This window comes from Anabrus simplex, chromosome 3 (genome assembly GCF_040414725.1).
Source record: "Anabrus simplex isolate iqAnaSimp1 chromosome 3, ASM4041472v1, whole genome shotgun sequence".
In the NCBI taxonomy this organism is placed as follows: domain Eukaryota; kingdom Metazoa; phylum Arthropoda; class Insecta; order Orthoptera; family Tettigoniidae; genus Anabrus; species Anabrus simplex.
Genome location: NC_090267.1, coordinates 294,650,680 through 294,676,185, shown reverse-complemented (window position 1 = coordinate 294,676,185; position 25,506 = coordinate 294,650,680). Strand labels below are relative to the sequence as shown.

The 25,506-nt window shown below is 36.4% G+C and overlaps 1 protein-coding gene across 1 annotated transcript in view; it reads right to left on the bottom strand.

Moving 5' to 3' along the window:
* Positions 1-25,126, bottom strand: part of LOC136866781 (histone-lysine N-methyltransferase 2C-like) — an 811,555-nt gene extending 786,429 nt beyond the window's left edge. The window contains 2 exon segments of the mRNA XM_067143888.2: positions 8,875-9,058; positions 25,024-25,126. Coding sequence (XP_066999989.2) covers positions 8,875-9,040 — 166 coding nt within the window. The 5' untranslated portion in view covers positions 9,041-9,058; positions 25,024-25,126.
* Positions 25,127-25,506: the final 380 nt, after the last annotated feature.

Here is a 25,506-nt window from a genome sequence, read left to right as displayed (position 1 = left end):
TTCCGAAATTTAACCATACGCAAAAAAATATAAACTATCCCATGAAATCGGTGATGCACTCTGCCATATCTTGAGATCTATCACATTCTTACTTAATTTCAACATATAGCATTAAAATTAAGCAATTGTTTATTTCAGCCCTTATTTCTAACGAGTTAACAACTGCTAATAAAAAAGAGTTTGAGAGATGTTCCATCATTCAACACATTGTAAAATATATTAAATTATAAGAAGACCGGTTTCAACTCCCTTGGAGACATCATCAGTTCTTGTTGAAAATCAAATCAAGGGGAATCTGATAACAATCATCATCATAAAAAATTATGTATCTATAGGCGATTGCATGGAAACACATCAATGGGTTGCTAGACATTACTTTGAAATGTAAAGTACACATGGTAAGCAGCACTTGGAACTTAAAAAGTTCTTAGTTCTGGCTTAAACTGTCTTGTGTTGATGGAACACAGAACATTGGAGGCACATGCACTGGTTGAAAATATGTACAAACATGACACAAACACTAATAATGATTTGAAACCTTGGCTCCCGCCTAAGAGCGTTCTTGGACTTGACAGTCCTGTTTCTATCTGAAAAAAACGTGCACTGAAGGTGTTTCCAATAGTCAAGGCCATACCATCACCATTCTACATCAACAATAGTAGACGACAGTTACAAATGCATTAGCAAGTGTTCCATAATGAAGGATGTTCCCCCAGCTCTTCAACCAACTTAAATCTACTAATAAGTTTATTCCATCTATCCTAAAACACTGCAAGATTATGTAAACTAAAACCAGCAAGTTCTAAATGTTTTCATGGTCAAACATATTTTCATTTCAACAATGTCATATATCAAGTTGGTTGAATCAGAGCTGACAATCGAATTCCATGTTCCACAAACACACGGTAATAATTCTAAATTAGACCCAAGATCTTTCTTAACTACTAAGCATATTATAGTTATGAATCTCAAGCCAATGTATAATTTCAGCTGATTACCAACGTTTTATGTGGTTGTGTGGTTATAATAGTCATTAATTTGCCATGTGTTTCATATCAGTGTATAAACTTTCAATCAATATATATATTCTCAACTACGATAGTGCATTTGTTTCCAATAGATTGAAACAAGACCAGCAGTTCTATTCTGTGTTCCACGAACACATTACAATTTTTTGAAACCAAAACCAAGTACTTTTAAATGCCAAGTGGTTTGTCTTTGTAGATTACAATCTAAAATCCACCTTACGAGGTTTCTAAAAATAGATTCAAGATATCTGTTGGTTTTACAATATTGTTTCTGTGAATATTCAATAGAGCCAACACTTTGAGTTGACTTCCACTTGTTTATTGTAGGTTTCTGTTTATTTTATTTTGTAAAGATTCCATGGGGTGGGGGAGGGGTTCTAACCCCCAGTAACCTCCCCCCCCTGCCTACGCCCTTGTAAAATAGAGATATTTCATCTCCATGATTCTATCCACAGATAGGAACAAATATGGTAGCCGGTGATTTGTGCTGTGTCAGAAAATAGGTGTAAGAACAATATGCACAGCCTGCGGAAACATGCCCTTGAGCTTCAACTCCTGTTTCAAGGCTTCATACTTAACTCAACATGTAACGGTAAGAAACAAACAGTGTTTCAAGAAAATTACTTTTCCAAAACATTCAATAAAATACAATGCACGTTTGATCAAAATAATTTGCAATAAATCTATGTCCATAACGTCCATTTCCTGCTGAACAACAATTTATCGTCCATAATGGGAAACGGGTTAATGATACCAAGTAATGACTGCAAATAAAATACACAAGCAATGGATCGGTAAGTAATTCAGTCAAATATTATTTTCCATAATTAAAAGTTAAAGAATAAAAATGTTTTATTTAATATTACTATTATTATACCAGAACACATACCTAAACAAATTATTTCTTTGTTTTAGATGATATTGAGTGTCATTTGCACCATTTCCCTTGTGCAGGAACAAAAATCCCTCATACTTTCACTTACAGTAAGCTTAGAAATAACGTAACTATGAAGAAGCAATGCAGGCTCCTTTAGTACTAATTATCATACCATCACCCGTGAAATGGTGCCAAAACAAGAGAAGCACGATTATTATGTTGTAGCAATGTAAATTCGAAAATGTTACACAACAATGAAAAGCTCCGAGTAGTATAATTGTAACACAAGATACAATTTTAATATCTGTAACAGGGGATCTAGTTACTGTTACAATATTAATACTTTTTGAAATCTAGTTATTGTTACAATATTAATATTTTTTTGGAATAACTTCTTTTCTTCAACTGCAAACATACAATTTTTTATGGTTCAAATGATAAACAATTTCAATGTTAGTTCAGTCGTTGACTTAAATCAAAATCAAAAAACGTGAGTTACAATGTTACTACTTAGGACCGTCGAAATATTCATGATTGTTGCTATCAATGTAGCACGCGAGATCATTAAAAAAGTGACGGTTTAATAGCTCGTAATTCAAGTCAATATAGGTAATTTTTGGAGAGAAGTAGGTTTAAAACATCAAAAACAATCCAATCTTAATGACTGTTTTACTTGTCAACGTACCTAACAAATAATAATATAATTGATTTTATGTTCCACTAACTAGTTTTACGATTTTCAGAGACAGCAAACAAAACATACTGTGCATTAACCCATTCCGGTTAACAAGCGTTCTGGACTGGGCACTTTTAAGGATTCTTTAAAAATTATATCTCTGTACCTATGGGAGATATTTACATGATTCTTTTTTCTTTGTGCTTATTTGAGCATCTAATTTTGAAAAACGTTTGTTTCACGTCAGAAATCACTTGTTTTGTGAATGAAACTGGTCTGACGGATTACTAAGCAAGTAGTTTCCTGAAATACTGTTATATATACACTATTTTGATAACGTACATTGTGCATTGAAATTACAAAACAATAATGAAAATGATATATATAACTGTTCAATAATAATAGTAACTGTTCAATAATAGTAATAACAATAATGAAAATGGAAATATGAAATTTTATTCATACATTTTTATGTGACGATAGTGTCTTGGAAGGTGATGAACAGTTGTTTGTGGCCCTGACTTTTAACACCACAAAATTAATCATTGGTGCTGTATACATTCCACCCAAGTCTCCTGTCCAAAAATATTTCGAACATTGCAGTGCTGTTGAAAAAATTATGTCAAATCTTGACAACCATTTATTGCTCATTGTTGGTGACTACAATCTACCACATCTTAATTGGATAGTAAATGGAGAAACATCTTCTGGCCTTATGTCAGTAGGTAACCACACTATGCAGTCCAGTATAGTTATAGACACTTTTTCTTATCTCTGTTTAAATCATTTTAATGCTATCCCAAATTTTCTAAATTTTCTAAATCACTTTCTTGGTTTTGTTTTCAGTAACTCCAGTTCCATTGAAGTAAAATCTAGTAATGAAAGCATTGTCCCCCTCGATAGACAACACCCAGCATTAGAGATTTCCTTACCTATAAATGAGCTATACAATTCCTTGCCTGCTGATAGTTTTTATTTTGACTTTTTAAATGGTCACTATAATGGACTAAATTATTATCTGTCACAGTTCAGCTGGGAGGAGATGTTTCAAAATGTGTCAATTGATAAAGCAGTAGAAATCTTCTATTCAGTACTACATTATGGCATGGAACTTCACATCCCTATACGGAATTTTAAGACTCCCAAATTCCCAAAGTGGTTTAATCATAAATTGAAGTCCCTCATTATTGAAAAGAAGAAAGCACACAAGCGATACAAAATATCAGGTCTCAATAGTGATTATCAGCATTTCTTGAAATTAAGAAATGAATGCAAGTCTGAATCTAAATCTTGCTATACAATGTATGTCTCCAACTGTGAACGAAGTATTACTTCCAATCCACAGAAATTCTGGCAATATCTAAGTTCTAAAAGGTCATGTAATAATATTCCTTCAACAATGCATCTTAATGAAGTTACAGCCAATACTGGAGAAAATATTGTCAGTCTTTTTGCTAACCACTTTTCATCCGTTTATTCTTCTTATCAGAATAGTAGTAGTATGTCATATGATTATCCTTTCTCTATCAATCTATCAGTTATAAACATTAGTAAGGCAGAAATTTACAACAAACTGATATCTCTGGAATTAAAGAAAACTGTCGGACCTGATGATGTTTCAACGTACCTGCTCAAGTACTGCTCATTTATTTTATGTGAAGCACTCTTTTATCTGTTCATGAGTTCATCTGTTTAAACCAAGGCGTTTTTCCAGTGGAATGGAAGAAAGGATTTGTTAGTCCAGTTTTCAAAAATGGTGATGAAACTGACATAAAACAATATAGACCAGTTACAAATTCTTCTCATATTTCCAAAATTTTTGACTCAATAATTCTTGACAAAATCACACCTCTCTTTAAAAACATCACTGATGAGCAACATGGATTCTTTTCAGGACGGTCAACCTGTACCAATCTTCTTTTATTCTATCAGTTCCTCTTGGATGCAATAGAGAACCACTCCCAAGTGGACTGCATTTATACAGACTTCTCAAAAGCTTTTGACACTGTTGACCACGATATCTTGCTGCAAAATTAACAGGCTACAGAATTAATGGGCCTCTCCTCTCATGGTTTGAATCGTATCTTAAAAATCGCCTGCAGATTGTTAAAATAAAGAATCATTTTTCTGCACCTATTATTGTTACCAGTGGAGTTCCTCAAGGGTCTCACCTTGCACCCTTACTTTTTACTCTCTATATAAACGACATTAAAAATATACTTAAGAATTCTGAATTGCTTTTGTCTGCTGACGATGCAAAAATTTTTATGCAAATTAATTGTCCACTTGATTGTTTAAAACTTCAAGAAGATTTACATCATCTGGAAAAGTATTGCATTCAAAATGGGTTGAAACTTAATCATGAGAAATGTAAAATAATATCGTTTTTTAAAAACAAGAAGAAAATATCACTTCAGTACAAATTTAGTAATAACAACATTCTAACTCCTGTTTCACAAGTTAATGACCTTGGTGTTTTATTCAGTTATAACCTATCGTTTAATGAACATATTGAAAATATTTGTAAGAAAACATTTCAAAGATTGGGTTGCATTACTAGATATTCTAGAGAATTTTCAAACTTAGCTACCTATCGATTGCTGTATGTGTCTATGGTACGCCCTATACTAGAATACTGTACACCTGTTTGGAACCCTTCTCATCAGACCTCTATCCATAGATTAGATTCAGTACAACATAAATTTCTTCGTTTATATTCATTTAAAGCAGGATTCTCATATGATAATGTTGATTATACATCCTTACAACAGTCCTTAAATATCCATAGCCTGTCACAACGCCGTGAATTATTGGATACACTCTTCATTTTTAAATTGCTTCATTCCTTGGTGAATTGTCCACAACTCCTTACAAAAATTAACGTACATGTACCAGACAGACGCACAAGGTTCAAGAATACATTGTCTACAAATTGACATAGAACTAACTAAGCATTCAATGGGCCAATTGAACGAATGTCAAGATCTCTAAACAAACTGGATATTGATATATGTAGCTGCTCATTGTCAAAATTGAGAAATCACTTACATAATCTCCAAATTTGACTATTACTTTCCTGTGATTACTTGTAATATAACCTGTGTATATATCTGTACATATTTTTCTACTTATACTCCATTGAACTTTCTTTTTAGAGTGTTTTGTTTATTCTTCTCTACTGTTATGTAAAATGGTATTACCGTTAATAAAGTATTCATTAGTTACCAAACCAGAGCGGCAGAAAATATAATTTATCCAGCAGCAACGACTACTCTTGACTGCACTCATGTTAGGCCTACATATTAGGGTGGTGAGTCCATAAACAAGAAAGGTAATAAATGTGTTTTCCTTCTGGACTTTTATGATCACCCAGATGACAGGCAGATGTTTCATTTGGAACATTCAGTACATAAACCTGTAGATACAAATTTATTTTTTACACTCACTTTCACATTGAGCCTATTTATCTACCGAGCGAGTTCGCTACGCGGTTTAGGTCACATATTAGTTAAATCCTGGATTCAGGATATAGGGGTTTGATCCCAACTGTTGGCATCTTAGAAGAAGAAGATGGTTTTCTGTGGCTTATTTTCTCACTTGGCAAATCCTGGGCTGTACCTTGATTAAGGCCACTTTCCTATCCCATGTTCACCGTAAGACTTATTGTATCGGTGCAACGTAAAACTAATAACAATAAATATAACTTATTTATTCTTTCATTCCTCCTGCACATTACTTGTAATGTGGATTGAGTTAGGCCTAATCCTAAAGCCTCAGACATTTCCTTCCGAGATTTACTAAAATTATGATGAGTATAGCCTACAAAGAAGGAAGGTACCAGTACTGGTATTGAAAGTATTAACATGAATGTGTGGTTAAAGCCACACATTTGTTTCACTCTAATTTTCGAGTTATTTATAATTTGAGTCATCGTGCACGTTTCTACATTCTGCCTACATATGGCTTGTAATTTGGTTTAAATTATTTCAAAGCTTCGGATATTATGCTAATGAGGAAATACTATGAAACTGTTTATGTACCATAGGCTACATGCTTTAAAATTACATTTTTTAATCACACTCTAATTTTCGTATTACCGGTATATTTATCTGTCACGTTATCACACACACGTTTCTACCTTCTACAGTACGGTACCGGTACATTGCTTATAATTTGTTTTAAACGGACTCTGGAGCGTCAGATCTTAAGAACAGAAGAGAATATTCTCGCAAAATGTTATTGGCGGAATATTTGCCATTGCTATGAGTAAAATACAACTTGATGTTCATGCAGACGGAACTGAAATCGAATCTCAGTAGTTGAGGTTATGTATGATGACAATCTTACGCACCACGAGTACCTACTCAGTTTCAAATGATCCACATGGCTGTGAGCTTGAGTACCTACTACATCGAAGGAGAACCTTCTTATTCTTACCAAGTGGAGTACATACTACTTGGGCTGAGAATACTCCTATTAAGTGCTCATACTCATGAGTATATACTTTGAGTAAGAACTTAGGTTTTATTCATACCACTCATGAAGGATAACTATTAAATAAAATATTGAAAATATCGCTTTCATCAAGCACTTGTTTGCTACGAGAAGCCATGTTTTAGAACACACTTAGCGACTTCTACTAAGTTAATGCACACTCGTCGATAATATTGTAAATTCTCTGACTTAGACATGGCCAATTCCAGGCCATTTGTACATTTCTTTTTAACATATATATGAAATTTACCATCTAAACAAACTGAGATTTATGCATAATAATATCCAGATGATATTTAACAACCTCCACAAATTTCATTGTTGTAAACCTGATGCATGCAATTTTTTAAATTTTAAAAGTAGCGATCGGTGTTCACATGGAACGGACTTTTGATTTAACATACCTTTACATTTTTTTCTAAATTCTGCGAATTGTGGCAACTTTCATTGGTAATGTCAAGATATTGTTTGCAAGAAGTACGAAGGTACATTTTGAAAAAAAAGAACCACACAAATGTGTAAGTTGCATAATGTCTGCGTAATATAGTTAAAGACAATCGTCGCGTGTTTACTTGACAGCATCGCGGGATTACACACGCAAATCAGTGCTATTGCAACATTGCATGAGGGGCTAATAAATCTTAAACTCCGCATCATATACAATCACTGAATGATAAAATGTATATTTAATATCGCAGGAAGTAATAATAAAGAAGAGGTGTGATGGCGCAGCGGTCAACCTGCTTAGAACCATTGAGACGGATTGGGTTCGACTCCCGATTAATACATGTGTGATTTTTGAGGTGAAAGTCGCGTCCGGTGGTTCGGATTTCACATAAAAATGAGGTCCCGTGGCTTAAGATACTGAGATCATCAGTCACATAAAACTACAATCTTCATTCCTCCTAATAATAATAATAATAATAATAATAATAATAATAATAATAATAATAATAATAATTTATATAACTACAGATACTGGTACTGACATGTGGCCTACTTAATAAAGTGTTTTTTATAAATTGTCACATAATTATTTAACACTAATAACATTGAATGTAAAATGAAGTAAAATATTTTAAAATAACATGCCTCATTATATTATGTAATAAGAGTATTTAACTTGTCATAATTTTAACTATATTGTAACAATGGAACTCTTAACAAAAGTGTAATCAACATAATGTTGTTAAATTTCGGAATATGTCATAAAGCTTTTAGGAATGAGGCATAATACAAAATGCAAACATAGGATTCTAATGTAGCTGAAGATGATCTTGTAAGAAGTCGAAACCGGTCCGATTATACATGTGATATTTCATCATACATGTGATAATAAATAAGTAGGCTACTGATTAGGTGGAACCTTTCTTTCTTTTTATGATATATGTTAAATACAAGCACAAATCAGCTCACTGTGTTATTCAGCAATCTCGCTGCTAAGCGGCAAGCAAAACTGAACATCCTGAGGCTAACGGCTTGCTCCATGAAGATGCAACTTATCCTGTGAAGTTCAGGAATTTGCGGCCTTTTTCCGTAATCACGCAACTGTGAGGACAGCTCTTACCCGAATTGGAAATCACGTTTCTTTCACAAGGGATGACAAAGAACATTTTCAAGGTTAGGAAAAATGCGATTGTACTAAGCGGTAATAGCGAAAATTCATGACAATAAGCGAGGTATTTTTATATAGATTTAATATGATGAGAATTGGGACTCTGAATATACGGTATGCTAAATGTGTTAATGAGGAATTCACTAATAAGGTTTCACTGTAATATCAAAGATAAACATCATACCTGGAGAAGATGAAAGGGCAACCACTTGTTGGTCAGGAAGTGGATCTCCCTCATCATCGTCTTCTTCTGCATCACCAGCAGAACCTTCATCCATGTCAGCATCTTCATCAATCTCCAAACCACCAGGCGAATTAGTTTTGGAATCTACATCCTGTTCCTCATCCATTTTACACTAAACTACAGTCTGAAAAGAAAAAGAAAAACAGTTTTATCTTGCAATGTTAGTCACTGTAGCCTATCAAACAATACAGTATAGAATCCTAATGTCTCAGACTTCCTAGTATATCCCCCAGTCTTTCTGTACAAATGAAAATGTTACTGCAATATTAACCCTTTGAAGTACACAAGGAAACTGCTGCAGACATTCATGGCATTTTATGATGTACTTGTCTATTTGGGACCAACTTAAATTATGAAATAATTTGTTTTGAAGGAAACATTCCCGTTTCCACAAAAAATGATTGGGACATACATGTTCCTATGTACGTTACAGGTAACAAATTGGGGGATTTCAGGAAAAGAAAACTGGTAATTCAAGGGTATGTACTGTACTTATTATTCACTGTTTCTGTACAAATCATTCACTAAACATCTTAAGAATAAATATTTCGGTGTGGTATTCTTGGAAGCAATTCCGTCCCACAAGAAAGCAAAGATGAACATTGCAGATTGAGCAGACTATTAGTGTGATTTTCTTGCTTCTTTCTTGTGCAATTCACACACCGTTTCCTGTTTTTGGCTGTTGCCGTGTAGTGTTTTGGTATTTTAAAAGGCACTTGTATTCTACACATCTTTCTGGTGTTTACCTCAAGGCGTAATGATCTTCTCCTGCTGAAATAATCACAGATCAATCCCCGATGAACACATTGGCCAAACTCCAGGGAGGCCTATGGTATTTCTGAATTTTGGCCAATATCCTTGGAAAGTTTGAGGTACACTACACATGAATTATTCACTCCAATGTCTTATCAGATCAAAGAGAAGTCGGAGATAACATTTAAATTTTGCCTTGTGGTCAATTTCATAACTTACTTCTTTCTGATCCACGACATCTAAACCACCTATAGGCTACACTTGTTAGACTTAGTATTAGTAACCATGACAGGACAGGGAACGATAACTGAACACGGAAATCGTGTACGCGCCTTTTTAGAGTAGTTACCTCAAGTGGTGATACGAACTTGGACATTAGGTACACTGACTTATTGTGTATCCACTTGAGGCAAGATATACTATTTCTAGCCAGAAAGTGAATATCCACTCTCTCCATAACTTCATCCTCTGGGAAGCTTTTCGGCATATTTTTTTTCTGTTTGTTCACACTATTCCACAAGCTGTCAATTATTTTCTGCAAGAATAAATTGTATATTAGGTGAACTGAAGAAGTTGTCCATATATATTTCACAGTCCTGATTCAATGTCTTCACTTAGGAGCAGTTGGTCTTCATCAACACTGGCCTCGGCTTCCAAAAACGTAATTACTTCTTCGCCCGTTATAAGGAACTCACGGCGCCTGGACATCTTCTGGAAAGCAGTAAAAAAATATTTCATACATCACTTCTGTATAGTTTTGAAGACGTTGATATAAATCTTCAGGTAGTAAGTACAAACTAAAAAAAAAAATGCAGAAATTACCAGCCTTGTGAGTTTATCATCAGATCTATCCCTTGTGTAGGTATGAACGCATACATGCATACAGTACATATGTGCATCACACACATCTACATATATAAAATAAGAGTTTTGTCTGTACATTGCTCAGAATTTTAAAAGAATGGTGTTTCTGTATCGACCGTGTCCACAGTAACAAGGAAATGTACTTTTTAATTTTCCATAATTTCTGTCAGTCTGTATGTATGTACGTACGTACGCGCATCACGAGAGGTGAAGAGAATTTAATGAAAATCAGTATGTAAAGTCGGGGAATTAGTCGCTACAATCTAGGCCATAAATAATTGAATTCACGCTGAGTTAAGCGGTACTTGAGGGGAAGGCCTAAAATTTAATTCTTAAATATTTATGTTATCAGTGGTCCTATTGATAAATAGTTATGTAGTATTAAATTTCTAATCATTTATGTCTTATACATTATACCTAATAACAGAGATATTCTTGAATTCGGATTTTTGTTGCTATGTCCATATCCGCGCTTAGTCACGAGAAAATTGTTAAACAAAATTTAATGAAAATTGGTATGTAAAGTTGGAGTATAAGGAACTACCGTCTACGCTCTAAATAATTTTATAAGATGCCCTAATATCATAGAGTCCAAAGAAAACTAAATGTGAAGGCCTACAATATAGAAAACTCATGAAATTGATCAACAATAACATTAAATTGACCATTGTTTGTTGTGATATTCTTTCTCTCTTATGCTGCCACTCATCTGCAAAAGATGGGATTACTGCTGCATACCGAGTATAACAGTCTGCCTGAATACTGGCAGGAAGTAGCTGGGGAGTAAGATCCCTCTCTTCTTTAGCATGCCATTCCTCTGGTTCATAAATTTTCTTATACTACTAGTACGTAACACACCTGGTTCATCAGAACCTTCCTTCTATTCAATCCCTACTCTGAGGCACTCATTGGAATGAGCAGTGTGGACATTTAATGGAATAATGGCAGAGGAGTGTTCGTGGCTGACTGTGGCCTGGTCATTCCAGTATTGAAACTTTGGTCTGTTAAATCGGCACTGTATTACTGTTTGTTAAAAATGAGAAAATGTGCGGTTTCTCATTTGATCTAGTATTTTATATGATAAAGTTGCTTTTAATCGGAACTTTCCGGCTGACGTCATTGTAATGACCTATGCCGACTTCAGTTGGGAAAACCACAAAAACAGTCTTTCTGAGAATTCCGTAGCGAAGCACGGGTACATCAGCTAGTATATTGATAAATCTTAAAAAGGATACAGTTACTTACCTTTCAGGTACATAGGGACATGAGTCCCAATGAGTAATTTTAGGTCCAATTAACTGAAGTACAGGTGGATTGTCCTCAAAATGACTGAAATGCACTCTCACAAGACCAACAGTTAGTGTTAACAGTAGCTCCAACAATGAACAGTGACTCTAAACCCTCGACTGGGTTTGGTACGGAAATGGTGTTCTGGGGTCGAAAATGATACCATAGAATGGATGACCTTAAACACGCTTTATTTATGTTTCAAAAATAAATACATGTCATTTATATTTCCTTATACCTTTTGCATTACCTAGAATGAGAAATTAATATCTTTACTGATTATAGATCGTGAGATAATGCACAATTGTTTTACCATCAAATTCAAAGGTACATTTAAATATCATAGCATACAAAACTCAAAACTTTTGAATATCACAGTCATATACATCATTTTCACAACCATTTAAGGATTGGAAGTTTGAAAACAATGTTCTGACTTTGACGTCTCACTTGCCTGTTGGGTTCGGTAGCTGATCACTTCTATCTGTTCCTACCAGAGAAAGATGATGGCTGGTTATGGATATCTAGGTTGTCCGTGAAACTTCCCTCTTCATCTTCCTCACTTCCTTCTTGTTCCGAATCCGTGTCGTGCTCAGAATTGTAATCTGGATCATTTTCACCTGAGAGATCGATATCGTTACTTCCTTCGGCATCTTCCCCTAAAGAACTGCGATCCTAGGATCACATACTGACATGCCAGGGCGAAATGTGGAAGCCATAGCAACGCTTACACGAAGAAAAAGTACCAAACATGTACTTCGAATGAAATATGAACACTTACAAAATTTTTAAGTCATGACAAACTTTGTAACACAAACACCGTTGTGGGATCGTAAACGGCACCACACAATATTTAAATCAAATTCCTGAGAAAACCAATATTTACTAAACGCTACAACTCCAGATAGCAGCTGACCTTGCACTAAGTAACAGCTACAGTGAACGACGATAGCCAAAACGGAATACGGAGGGAGCGCCAGGGTTGTACAAATTCACTGGTATCTTTAGACCCCATAATGCTAGTCAAGGTTTAAGCACTTCCAGTAAAATGCAAAACTTTAATTGCTTTTAAAACAGCATTAAGAATTAATACAGTCAACAAAAGTGACATATATATATATTAAATTTAAGAGTTCAGCATCACATCATCATTCACAAATCTGTAAATGACATACAACTTGGAACACATATGTCCCTTGTACCAAAAAGGGTTAATGACCACGATGTGACTACAGTGATTTGCTCCGCATACACCTAATATAACTGAGGTATGATAGGCCTACTTTCACTAAATACAATAACATGATATACTGCAGAGTACAGCCCATAACAAAATACTTAAATATTCTAACCTGTATATAACAATGATATAATGTGGGCAAAAATACCTAAAACTGCATAATTTGCAAAAGACACATACAATAATAGTGCATCAAAATCATACAAATGATGCTTGAAGTTTTTAAGAATTAGAACTTTATGTTACCACCATCCACCACTCCCAACCACCTTTGCTGCTTCAGATTCAATGAAGGAAACTGACATTGGTGAAATCCAGGCTTCTCTGAAGAAAATGAAACCAAGGAAAGCCATCGGCCCTGATGAATTTCCGCCAGAGTTTTGGTGCCATCAACGGTGGAATGCAGCAGCTTGGCTAACACATCTTATTAACCACATCATCAAAGGAGGTCAAATATCAACTGATTGGTGATGAAGCATCACCATACCAATCTTCAAGAAGGGAAGCCCTGCCTATTGTTCTAATTACCACCCGATGAGACTTCTAAGCATGAACATCAAACTTACAACGAACCAAGCAATATATGACAGAAGGGGACTGGACTGCTTACAAGCAGTGCGCTTTAGTGTACTGGACCAATGAACCTCAGATAAAACGTCTGTCGTATGCGTCAGTAATGAACCAGTTCAAGAAAATTAAGAACATGAACATTCTGAATACTCCGTCTATCCAAAAAAATCAATCAGGCTGTCCTGCAGAAATTCAAAGAAAAGGAAACGGGAGGAGCAATCATTGACAACTGGATGTTGCGACTGTGGGCCATGCAACTTAAGATAGCAATGGATCTGCAAAATACAATTGATTTTAGAGCTTGTGATTCCTGGGTATATCGCTTCAAGAAGCGGAACATTGTAAACAGAGCAATAACCCACAAAGTTGGCAGGATAAGGAGACAAACTTGTCACAGACGAGCGATGATTTTGTTGCGAAGATTCGCAACCTCATCGTTACAGAAAACTTTCCACCGACACATGTCTTCAATGCTGACTAGAGTAGATGTGATAAAGAGTTACATGGCCATCGAACCTTGCGAACCAGAGGAACAGCAGTTGTTCGCACTGTTGTTGGATCAGTCTCTGCAACACAGCACAGTTTAATGACTATGCCTGTGATTTCAATGGAAAGCGAAATACTGCGGCCAAGGAATATACAACCATAGATGAGATGCTTGAAGCATTCGGAGGACGATGCTGTTTCAGACAGTTCATTCCCAACAAACCGCCCAGATACAGAATAAAAAGTGTTCTCTTTATCAGATGCAAGAATATATTATACAGTGAATATGGAGATATATGCTGGAAAGCAACATGAAGGTCCATATAAGGCGGACAATAGCCCTACCAGTGTTGTTCAGAGGCTTATTACCCCAATATCTCAAACTGGACGAAATGTCGCCACGGACAATTGGTACACACCGATACCACTTGTTACTAAACTTTTCAATGAGCACAAACTCACAGTGGTTGGAACGCTAAAGAAGAACAAAGAGAAATCCCTCCGCTATTTCCACAGGCTTCCTCAAGTCCAACAAATACAAGCATATTCGGTTTCAGTAAGGACTGCACCCTACTATCATACCAGCCAAAAAGAAATAAAGTCGTCATGTTGTATTGCCTATGCATAATGACAATTCAATTGACGATATATCTGGTGATGCAAATACGGCAGAAATGCTGACGTTCTGCAACCTTACAGAAGGTGAAGTTCACAAGGTTGATCGCATGAAAAAGTGAGTATTCAGTGTCAAGAATCACCAACCACTGGCCAATGACCATATTCTATGTGCTCTTGAACATTGCAGGGATAAACATGTTTGTGATATATCAAGCTAACCACAGTGCTTCTAGCCACCATGCATCCTTGAAGACCATATCAACAGATTTGTGTAGGGAGTACATAGTTCAGCGTTCCACATTAGAGTGCATTCTCCGGGACATAACGATGCACCTGAGAAGTATTCTTGGTTTGGAGCCAGAGATACAAATACAGCAACACCAAGGAAGGGAACAATCCGATTGGTGCACTTTTTGCAACCGGAAAAAGATCTGTAAGTATCAGAAGAAATGCATTCAGTGCTCATGGTTTGTTTGCCCAGTATACTCAGCACAGTCGTGTATAGAATGAACCACAATAACAATGAATAAATGGACTTAGGAGGTTACTAAACCATGCGGTAGGCAAAATCACCTTTTATTGATTTTATTTTATATTGTAGGCAAATATCTATATATAGGCTATATAAAATAAGAGATTTGTATGTACATTGCTCAGAATTTTAAAAAAACTGGTATTTCTGTATCGGTCTTGTCCACAGTAACAAGGAAATGCATTTTTTTCTTTTTCCGTAATTTCTGCATGTTTGTATGTATATGCATTACGAGAAAACGACTGAAGATAATTGAATGAAAATCTGTATGTAAAGTCGGGGGGATGAGCTACTACAATCTAGGCTATAAATCATTTTATTCACGCTGAGTGAAATGATAGTTTAGGAGAAGGCCTAAAATTTAATTCTCAAATATTTATATTATTAGTGGTCTTATCGGTAAATGGTTACTTTTACCTTCTGCAGCCCAGAGTTTATAACATTATAGGGAAGAGAAAATTATGCAAATCTTACTTGGAATTCCTTTTAGAGGAGAGATGTGTTCATTGCTATGTCTATGAACCTTCCTACCCGCCCCAAGAAGTACATTTACTTTTATAGCCTAATAAGAGCAGCACCCGCCATCGACCATGGCTAAAGTAACTACTTGCATTCTCATGGGTCAACGTGAACAGAATGCGACGTCATTGCCATCAATGCTGATAAACATATTGCGTTACCAACCCCAGGTGAATAAAAGCACAAAGTGTTTCCTCACGAAACTAGGGGCCTAGGTCCGCTTTGCGACTTCTAACCGTCCAGACCAATGGTCTTGTCCACGGCAAGAATCCCAACCGTCCAGACCAATCGCGTTTCCTCACGAAACTAGAGGCCTAGGGCCGCTTCATGGCTTCTAACCGTCCAGACCAATGGTCTTGTCCAGATCCTACCCTAACCGTCCGCACGGCAAGAACCAATCCAGACCAAAGGTCTAACCAATGTAACAATAATCACCACCACCAGCTATCGAAGTACCACTCATTAGTTCCGTAGTACAGACGTTGGCAGCACTGAGTGCCTCTTGACAACATCCTTCCCGAGCGTGTAAACAAACGACAGTCGTTCCGCGCGCAGCTGAATGTAGTGAGTGCTGGGCTGCGGAAGGTAAAATTATAGTGATAAGTACTACATAACTAAAGTTATATAGAATTAAATTTCCGATTATTTTTGTCTTATACATTTTCACCATACCGGCTATGATAACACGGATATTCATGAATTTGTATTTTTGTTGTTAAGTCCATATCAACGCTGAGCCGCAAGAAAATGGGTTAAGAGAATTTAATGAACATCAGTATATAGAGTCAGGGAATAAGAAACTACAGTCTAAGCTATAAACAATTATATTCACCCTGGATGAAATTGTAGTTTAGGGGAAGGCGAGTAAAATTTAATTTTTAAATACCAACGTTATTAGTCCTATCGAAAAATACTACATAACAAAAGTTATAGAGAATACAACTTCCGATCATTTATGTTTTATTCAATTTTACCGAACTGACTATGATAAGAGTGGTATTTTAGAGTCGGAAGAAAACTAAATGTGAAGGTCTACAATATCGAAAGCGCATAATATTGATCAACAATAAAATTACATTGACCACTGTTTGTTCTGATGTCCTTTGTCTCTTATTCTGCCACTCGACTCTGATAGATGGAGATTACTGCTGCATACCGAGTATAACAGCCTGACTGAATATTGACAGGAAATAGATGGGGAGAGAAAACTTTCTTCTTTAGCATGCCATTTCTCTGGTTTATACATTTTCTGATACTGCTGGTATGTAACATACTGGTTCATCCTAATATTCCAGCTATTCGATCCCTACTCTGACCCGCTGTTTTGAATGAGCAGTGTGCACACTTAGGCCTAAGGCATAGGCTCACTTAGTAGTAGTAGTATGACCTGGTCTAGAATTACAATTTAGGCCTATTCCAGATTATAACACCACAATTCACTAAATAACTCAAAATTCAACCCTGAAAAGAGCAGTTTCTTAAGAAGGGCTTCTTCCTCTTCACTTTTATTAAATTCTACATTCATTTTATTCCAAACTAGTTGACGTACCCGTGCTTTGCTATGGAATTCTACATTGTATACAGAATTCTAGGTTAGGGAGTGTACATGTTGTGAGCAAGATTGTATAAAATTGCATAGCTCTATTAACGTTACCCTAGACACGTGACAGGGAAGTCACCAAACGTCTTATTTCATGTAAAGAATGGTTAGGGAATGTTCATAACAATGGTAGGCTCACTTGGCTACCATCAGTCACAATCAATTTGGGGAGTTTTCATTATAATGGCAGACATTCACTCTCTACCTGCCTTTTTATATCCTCAGAAAGACTGTCTTAGTGGTTTTCTCAACTGGAATCAACATAGGTCATTACCGTGACGTCAGTAGGAATAGCGCGGTTGAAAGCAATGCTTTCATATGAATACTTGATCAAATGAAAATATACATGCTCTCACTTTTAACAAACAGTACTATGCTATGTAGGATGCTAAAAGGTTTGTTTTGTCACCTATTCAATACATATAAATTTTACAATTTAGGAATTTATTATTGATTCCACTTGAGACATGTTTCGCCCTTCATTGAGGGCATCATCAGTCAAATTATCTCCTCAAGGCAAAAATCAGGTACCTGGTTAGTAGTTGACATGCACAAATTAATACATATTATTAATACACATTATAAAAATTAAGTAAGAGAAACAGTTGTACAATAGTGATGGTTGAGCATATAGGTTTATAGAATAAGAAGTTAGCACCAATGCGTAAAATTAAAATAGTAGAGTTCGGCAGTGGTGCTCTGGAGAACAGTTGACGCAATCATAGGAAAATATAAAGTTGAAGGGCGAAACATGTCTCAAGTGGAATCAATAATAAATTCCTAAATTGTAAAATTTATATGTATTGAATAGGTGACAAAACAAACCTTTTAGCATCCTACATTCAGTATCTTCAATACGGATAACAATAATTTTTATCACTTGCAACAGTACTACGCTGCCGATCTAACACAAAATTCCAAAGCTGGAATGACCAAGCCGCAGAGAGCCGTGATCCGTGACCACTCTTCGTCTTTTCTCGGCGGGATGGGGTCGAATAGTAGAGAGTCGCTGGTCAAAAACTATGCCCTTTCACTAATCTGTTTCCTAGGAATACCCGATGAGTCTGAAAATATCAATTCACTACACTGATGAAGGAAAAATCTATCTGACTTGGTGGCAAATTTTTCCTCCAAGGCAAAAGAGAGGCCCCCTCTTCACTGCTAATTTGGAATAAAATGAATGCAGAATTGAATAAAAGTGAAGAGGAAGAAGCTTTTCTTAAGAAACAGTTTCCTTCAAGGTTGAATGTGGAGTTATTTAGTGAATTGTGGTGCTATAATTTGGACTAGGCCTAAATTGTAATTCTAGACCAGGTCATATACTACTACTACTACTGCTGCTAAGTGAGCCTCTGCCTTAGGTGTGCACACTGATCATTCAAAACAGCGCGTCAGAGTAGGGACCAAATAGCTAGAATACTATGATGAACCAGTCTGTTACGTACCAGCATTATCAGAAAATGTATGAACCAGAGGAAAGGCAAGCTAAAGAAGAACGTTTTCTAACTCCCCATCTATTTCCCGCCAATATTCAGTCAAGCTGTTATACTCAGTATGCAGCAGTAATCCCATCTATCGGAGGCGAGTGGCAGCATAAGAGACAAAGAACACCGCAACAAACAATGGTCAATGTAATGTGCTTTCAGTATTGTAGGCCTTAACATTTAGTTTTCCTCCGACTCTGAAATACCACTCCTACTATCATAGTCGCTACGGTAAAACTGAATAAAATTTAAATGATTGGAAAATGTATTCTCTAAAACTTTTGTTATGTAGTATTTTTCGATAGGACCAATAACATAGGTATTTAAAAATTAAATTTTAGGTGCCTTCCCCTAATCTACAATTTCATCCAGGGTGAATAAAATTATTTACAGCTATATTCCCCAACTATAATAATAATGTTTTAATGCAGAGCCAATGGCCATAAAACAAGAATACAATGACATATATACATCCACATCTGCTTAGATTCATGCGGAGATCACTATTGGTCTTTCACAAATTCACTAATTGAGCACTTTCTCTCGGAGCATTCCTGTATATGATATCGCCCGCAGATTTGACCACAAAGCTTGCATACACACTGATCACTTGGGTCATGGAATTTCTTCTCTGAGCACAACTTAAAATGGAAAACATGGACCGCCATTCTTGTAGTGATGTGGCGCAGCTGGTAATTTGTACCCATCCACCTTCTGTCCATCATGGTGTCGGTAGTGTAGAAGGAATTCCAAATTTCCATTTCCGTGGCTTTCAGATCTTGTAGAAGCTTCTCGTATGCCGCATTAACTGGCAGTATCAGCTCATGCCGAAGGTCCTCTATCAGGTACGTCTCCTCATTAGCTCATATGTACCAAATGCGATCGGGTTGTCTTTGATAACCCCAGGACCCTTTTGAGGTAGCGAGCCTTGATTTTCTCCAGTTCCTCCAGTTGTTTATAAGTAAGGTACTCTCCTATAAGTTCAAGACCATATGTCAGCACCAGTATTACCTTTGCCTTAAATAGCTGCATAGCTGTCTCTACTGCAATAAGGGTAATATTCCCCATGTCGTTCACTGTTCTGATCGCAACAACCATCCTGGGTCTGATGTGTATTCGGAAGCAATGCCCACTTGTTTGCAGAATTAGTACTAGATATTTGAAATGATTGACTCTTCTTAGACGCGATCCTCTACACATTATTTGGTCAGCCTCCGCGAATTTACCACCCTTCTGTTTTGTCCTCGTTTATGCAGATTTCAGTTTCTTCTGACCATAGCTCCATAGCTCGTTGCAGCTCATCGACGTTCTCTGAAGCAATCGCCATATCATCCGCATAGATATACATTTTCGCATTGGTACTTTCTTTTATCTTTACCTCTACATCGCATGTAAAGGCCTTAAACAAGATTGAGCTCAGTGGATCTCCTTGGAGGACCCCTATTTTCTGTGGTATCCACTCTGATACATCTATCCCATCATCCATTTGTACATAATTTTCCGTTAATATATTTGATATAAGCGTTGTCACGAACGATTTTCTGGTCAATTTCTCCAGCTTCTTGACTAGGATCTCCCTATTAACTAAATCGAAAGCCTTCAAGTAGTCTACAAATATCACGTAGAGTTTTCCTCCTGGCGTTTCCAACGCAGATTTGATGTGTCCTAGCAGATTTTCAATAGCCTTGATAGTGGACCTTCCTTTTCTAAACCCGAACTGTTCCTCGGGTAGCAATGGATCTATCATTCACTCTACATGCTTGGTCAGGACTCTTGTTACGGTAGCAATTTTAGGCCTGTCGACTCTAAGGCTACTCCTCTGTAGGAATTAGGGTCGTCCGTGTCTCCTTTACCTTTGTATAAAGACTTTATTGTGGATTTCTTCCATTGTGTTGGTATTCTGCCTACCTCTAGACATTTATTAAGCAGAGCAGTCCATATTATATAGTTTCTGTTGCTGTCTTTTGAATATGCTCATTCCTAATACCATCTGTACCTGAGGCCCTGTTTTGCTTAGCTTTACTGATGGCCCAACTTACTTCTGTTGTCAAAGGCTGGGGCTCATGACAGACCTCTGGCTGTCTGAACTGAGGGCAAGTTTCCTTCAAGCAGATGACCTTGCGCAGATGCTCCTCCCAAGTTTCCATTGGTATGTTTGGCTGGAATCTTCTTTCCTTGGGGCGTAGTGCTTTATACCGATTTTCATTAAGTTCTGTTAACCCATTTTCTCATGGCTCGGCGTTGATATGGACTTAGCAACAAAAATCCAAATTCGTGAATATCTGTGTTATCATAGCCGGTATTGTAAATATGTATAAGACATAAATGATCGGAAATTTAATTCTATATAACTTTAGTTAAGTAGTATTTATCGATAGGACCACTAATAATATAAATATTTGAGAATTACATTTTAGGCCTTCCCTAAACTACGATTTCACTCAGCACGAATAAAATGATTTATAACCTAGATTATAGTGGCTCATTCCCCGACATCACATACCGATTTTTATTCAATTCTCTTCAGCCGTTTTCTCGTGATGCGTGTACATACATACATAAATTACGGAAAAGTAAAAAGTGTAGTTACTGCGGACATGAAGGATACAGAAAATACCATTCTTTTCAAATTCTGGGCAATGTACATACAAAACTCTTATTTTATATATATATATAGATTAGCAGTGAGGAGGGGGTTTCTCCTCTGGCTTGGAGGAAAAATTTGCCTCCAAGTCAGATTTCTCCGCCGCCAGTGTAGTGGATTGACATTTTCTGACTCATCGGGTACTTTTTGCCCTGGAACTCTCCACTATTTCACACCCCCACCCCACCGAAATAAGATGAGTGTTCACGGATCACGGCTGTCTGCGGCTTGATAATTCCAGCTCTGGAACATTGGACGGTTAAATCGGCAGCGTAGTACTGTTTGTTAAAAGTGAGAAAATGTGTCATTTTTCATTTGATTGAGTATCTCATATGAAAGCATTGCTTTTAATCGCACCATTCCTACAGACATCATTGTAATGACCTATGTTCATTTCAGTTGGGAAAGCCACTAAGGCAGTCTTTATGAGGATGTAAAAAGGCAGGTGGAGAGTAAGCGTCTGCATTATAATGAAAACTCCCCAACCTTATCGTGGCCGATGGTAGGCAAGCGGGCCTACCATTACAATGAAAATTCTCTAACCCAGTCTTCATATGAGAAGAGACGTTTGGTAACTTAGCCGTCACATTTCTAGGGTAACGTTCAGAGCTATGCAATTTAATACAGTCTTGCTCACAACCTGTACACTACCTAACCTAGAATTCTGTATACAATGTAGAATTCCATAGCGAAGCACGGGTACATCAGCTAGTACTTTTATATACCAGTACTGTACAATTTTCAGATTTATGGAATGCAGAGGAACTAGAATCAAGGTGTTTCGAAATACGAGGTTTCTGGAAAGGTAGAAGATGCAGTTACAACCAATAAATTTTGAATATGACCAACAAAACTAAAATTGAAAGTTTGTCTGATTTAGGAAAATTGAAATGGTGTATGGCTTTAAGTGTCGGGAGTGTCCGAGTACAAGCTCGGCTTGCCAGATGCAGGTCTTCTGATTTGACTCCCATAGGTGACCTGCGCATCGTGATGAATATGAAATGATGATGAAGACAACACATACACCCAGCCCCCGTGTCAGCAAAATTAACCAATTATGGTTAAAATTCCCGACCCTGCCGGGAATCGAACCCGGGACCCCTGTGGCCAAAGGCCAGCATGCTAACCATTTAGCCATGGAGCCGGACTGTCTGATTTAGGAAAATGACATATATTCTAATAACGACCCAGTTTATGTAGTGTAGCCTATAATGATAGAATATGAGATTTTCTTTGTCTAGATCATGTACAAACAAGCCACATACTGTACCTTAATGCACACGCAGATTCAGCTAAATATTACACCTACTGCACAAAAAAGTGTTATTTCATTTAGGCCTATAGCCGAATAAATAAGACATGGCTCAAAAGCAGCATTCTTTGTTGCGAGGTCATACCCACACAAAGAAAAGTTCCGCGCACGCCATTTAGTGTAATCAAACATTGCACAGCCTCTCCCGGGTTAAAAATGAATAGAAATGGGAGGCAAAGTATTCCAAAAGAGGATGATGACATACTACATCTTCTAGAAGCTGAAGAAATGAATGGAAATATTGATACTGGAAATGTTGTGTCCATGTGAAAGATTGACAAAAAATGAATAGGAAGATAAAGGAGGCATGTAAATGATGGGAACTTCATGGTCAGAATGCAAGTTACATGAACTGTGATCACAATTGAGCAATTTTGTATGGGAAAGGGCCTTGCTTTTCGTAAAATCTATTAGTAATAACTTCTTTAGTCACTTCTTTTCAATTTATATTTTGAATTAAGAAGACTTTTTCGTTTTGGTTACTTCAGGAAACTTACACTTGAAATAGCATTTTTATAACGCAAAAACCGAGCAAGATTACTGTGCAGTTAAGGTCGCGTAGCTGTGAGCTAGCATTCGGAAAATGGCGAGTTCTAATCCCACCATCAGCAGCCCTGATGATGGGTTTTCCAAGGTCTTCCCTGGTTTCCCATTTTCACACCTTGCTAATGCAAAAGCTGCATCTTAATTCAGGCCACGGCCTTACTTCCTTTCCAATCATAAATTTTTATCATTCTTATGTCACCGAAAACCTTTGATGTGTTAGTGCGACATTAAACCACTAGCAAAAAAGAAGAAAAAAAACCAATATTTTATTTATGAAATGTGCTTTAGGCCTCTAATTAATCATTTATGAATAAAAGACAAGTTTAAAAATCACTTGCGTTTTCATTTAATTCCCATTATAGAAATAAAACCATAAATAATAAGACTGTCATTTTGACCCACACCACACCTTTTCCACTGCCCAAGTCCACCACACTGGTAAATGTTCCGTACCTAGTTCCCTTACAGCCCCGAACCAGGTAAGGAAGTACCACCATGTGTTTAAAACATACAAATTAAATGTCTTACTTCCAGATATATACATAGGCCTACATGATGATTAATGAACCTGAACCAATATTCCATATATTACAGTTCTCCAAACAGTTCAAAACTGACAGACCTAATCCAAAATCATTTCCAAAATACCAAAAACTATCCTTGGCATATTACTATGTACACAGCAAGTGGATATACTATAGACTAATTAGTAGTACCCGTTTATTCAAAACACAAACCTGCAGTAACAGGTGAGACTAAATGAATTTCAATCCACAACTTAATAACTACACACACAAACTAAACATGCATACAAACTAAGTTAGTACACAATACCCAAGAGAATTCTGTAACCCGAATCACACCTGGCACAGAATGAAATCCTACACCTAAAATTGTATTGCCCAACAATATATACAAATTAATTTTATAGTACAACGAAAAACTCATTTATAATATAATATTTTCCCTTCCCAACGACCTAACCACAAAGATCACAAAAATTAAACAAAGTAAAGGCAGAACATTTTGCTTACCCAATGCAGTCACGTCCACTCCGAGAAGACGTATTCTCATAAGCAATCTAAAGCACAATCCAAGCACCACTGACAAATCTTCTGATACAAAAAAAAATCACGGACAAATACATCTCACCAACGAAATTTCCAACAATCACAAGAGGCGATCAAGCCCAGCCCACTTTCTAACATCCCGTATGGAAACATATTTTAAAGAATATTTTTTCACACAAACTATAAACTGTTCAAACTGAAAACGAAAGCGTTTTAAGTGTTGTAATTAGAATTCACACCGATACATAAATTTAGTTTACTTGTTTATGTATACCACAAACGCTCGTTCCCCATATTGTTTGCAAAGCTCATTTAATACACCGAAAACACACACTTCAGCACAAATGCACCTCCGTATTTTCTTCCTGATAAGTAATATCCAATTAGGCCGTAAAATTTAAGACAACTTATATATACAGTAATCGAGCATCGTGCATCTAAACACCAAGCAGAAGACGGATGCCTATCATGCACACCAACACTGTGCCGCGTCATTATTTATACTCTACGAAAACACATCCACACTAACTAACAGAAAAAATATAACCATGATATCGTACTTACTTAATAACAATTTTGGTCAACTCTTTAATAGCATTTTTATACACAATAAAATGAAAATAAACACCGGTAAAGATTAACAATATAGCAAATGTACATCGCAAAGTATACTCATTGATTGTACAATTACTTTAGATAGAAGACACCCAACCATGATACCTACTTTGAAAAAAGCTTTAGCTAAACGACATTGAATTTTCTATGACATCTAATTATGATCAACTTATTAGACAGTTAAATATATTCATCCTAGAACGAAAGGTAAATAAAGTAAATAAATAAAGGATATTCAGTTAGTCTATTCTACAGCTATAACTAATTAAATAACACTAAATGGAACTACTATAGCAATTTTCGGTACTGGCCCATTATATTCCAATTTCAAAAGTGAACGACATTCGAATTATATAATTTATAAAACATGTTCCTCTCATGGGACATGCTTACGATTCTATTTTCTATTTCTTTCTTATTTAAATATACCTT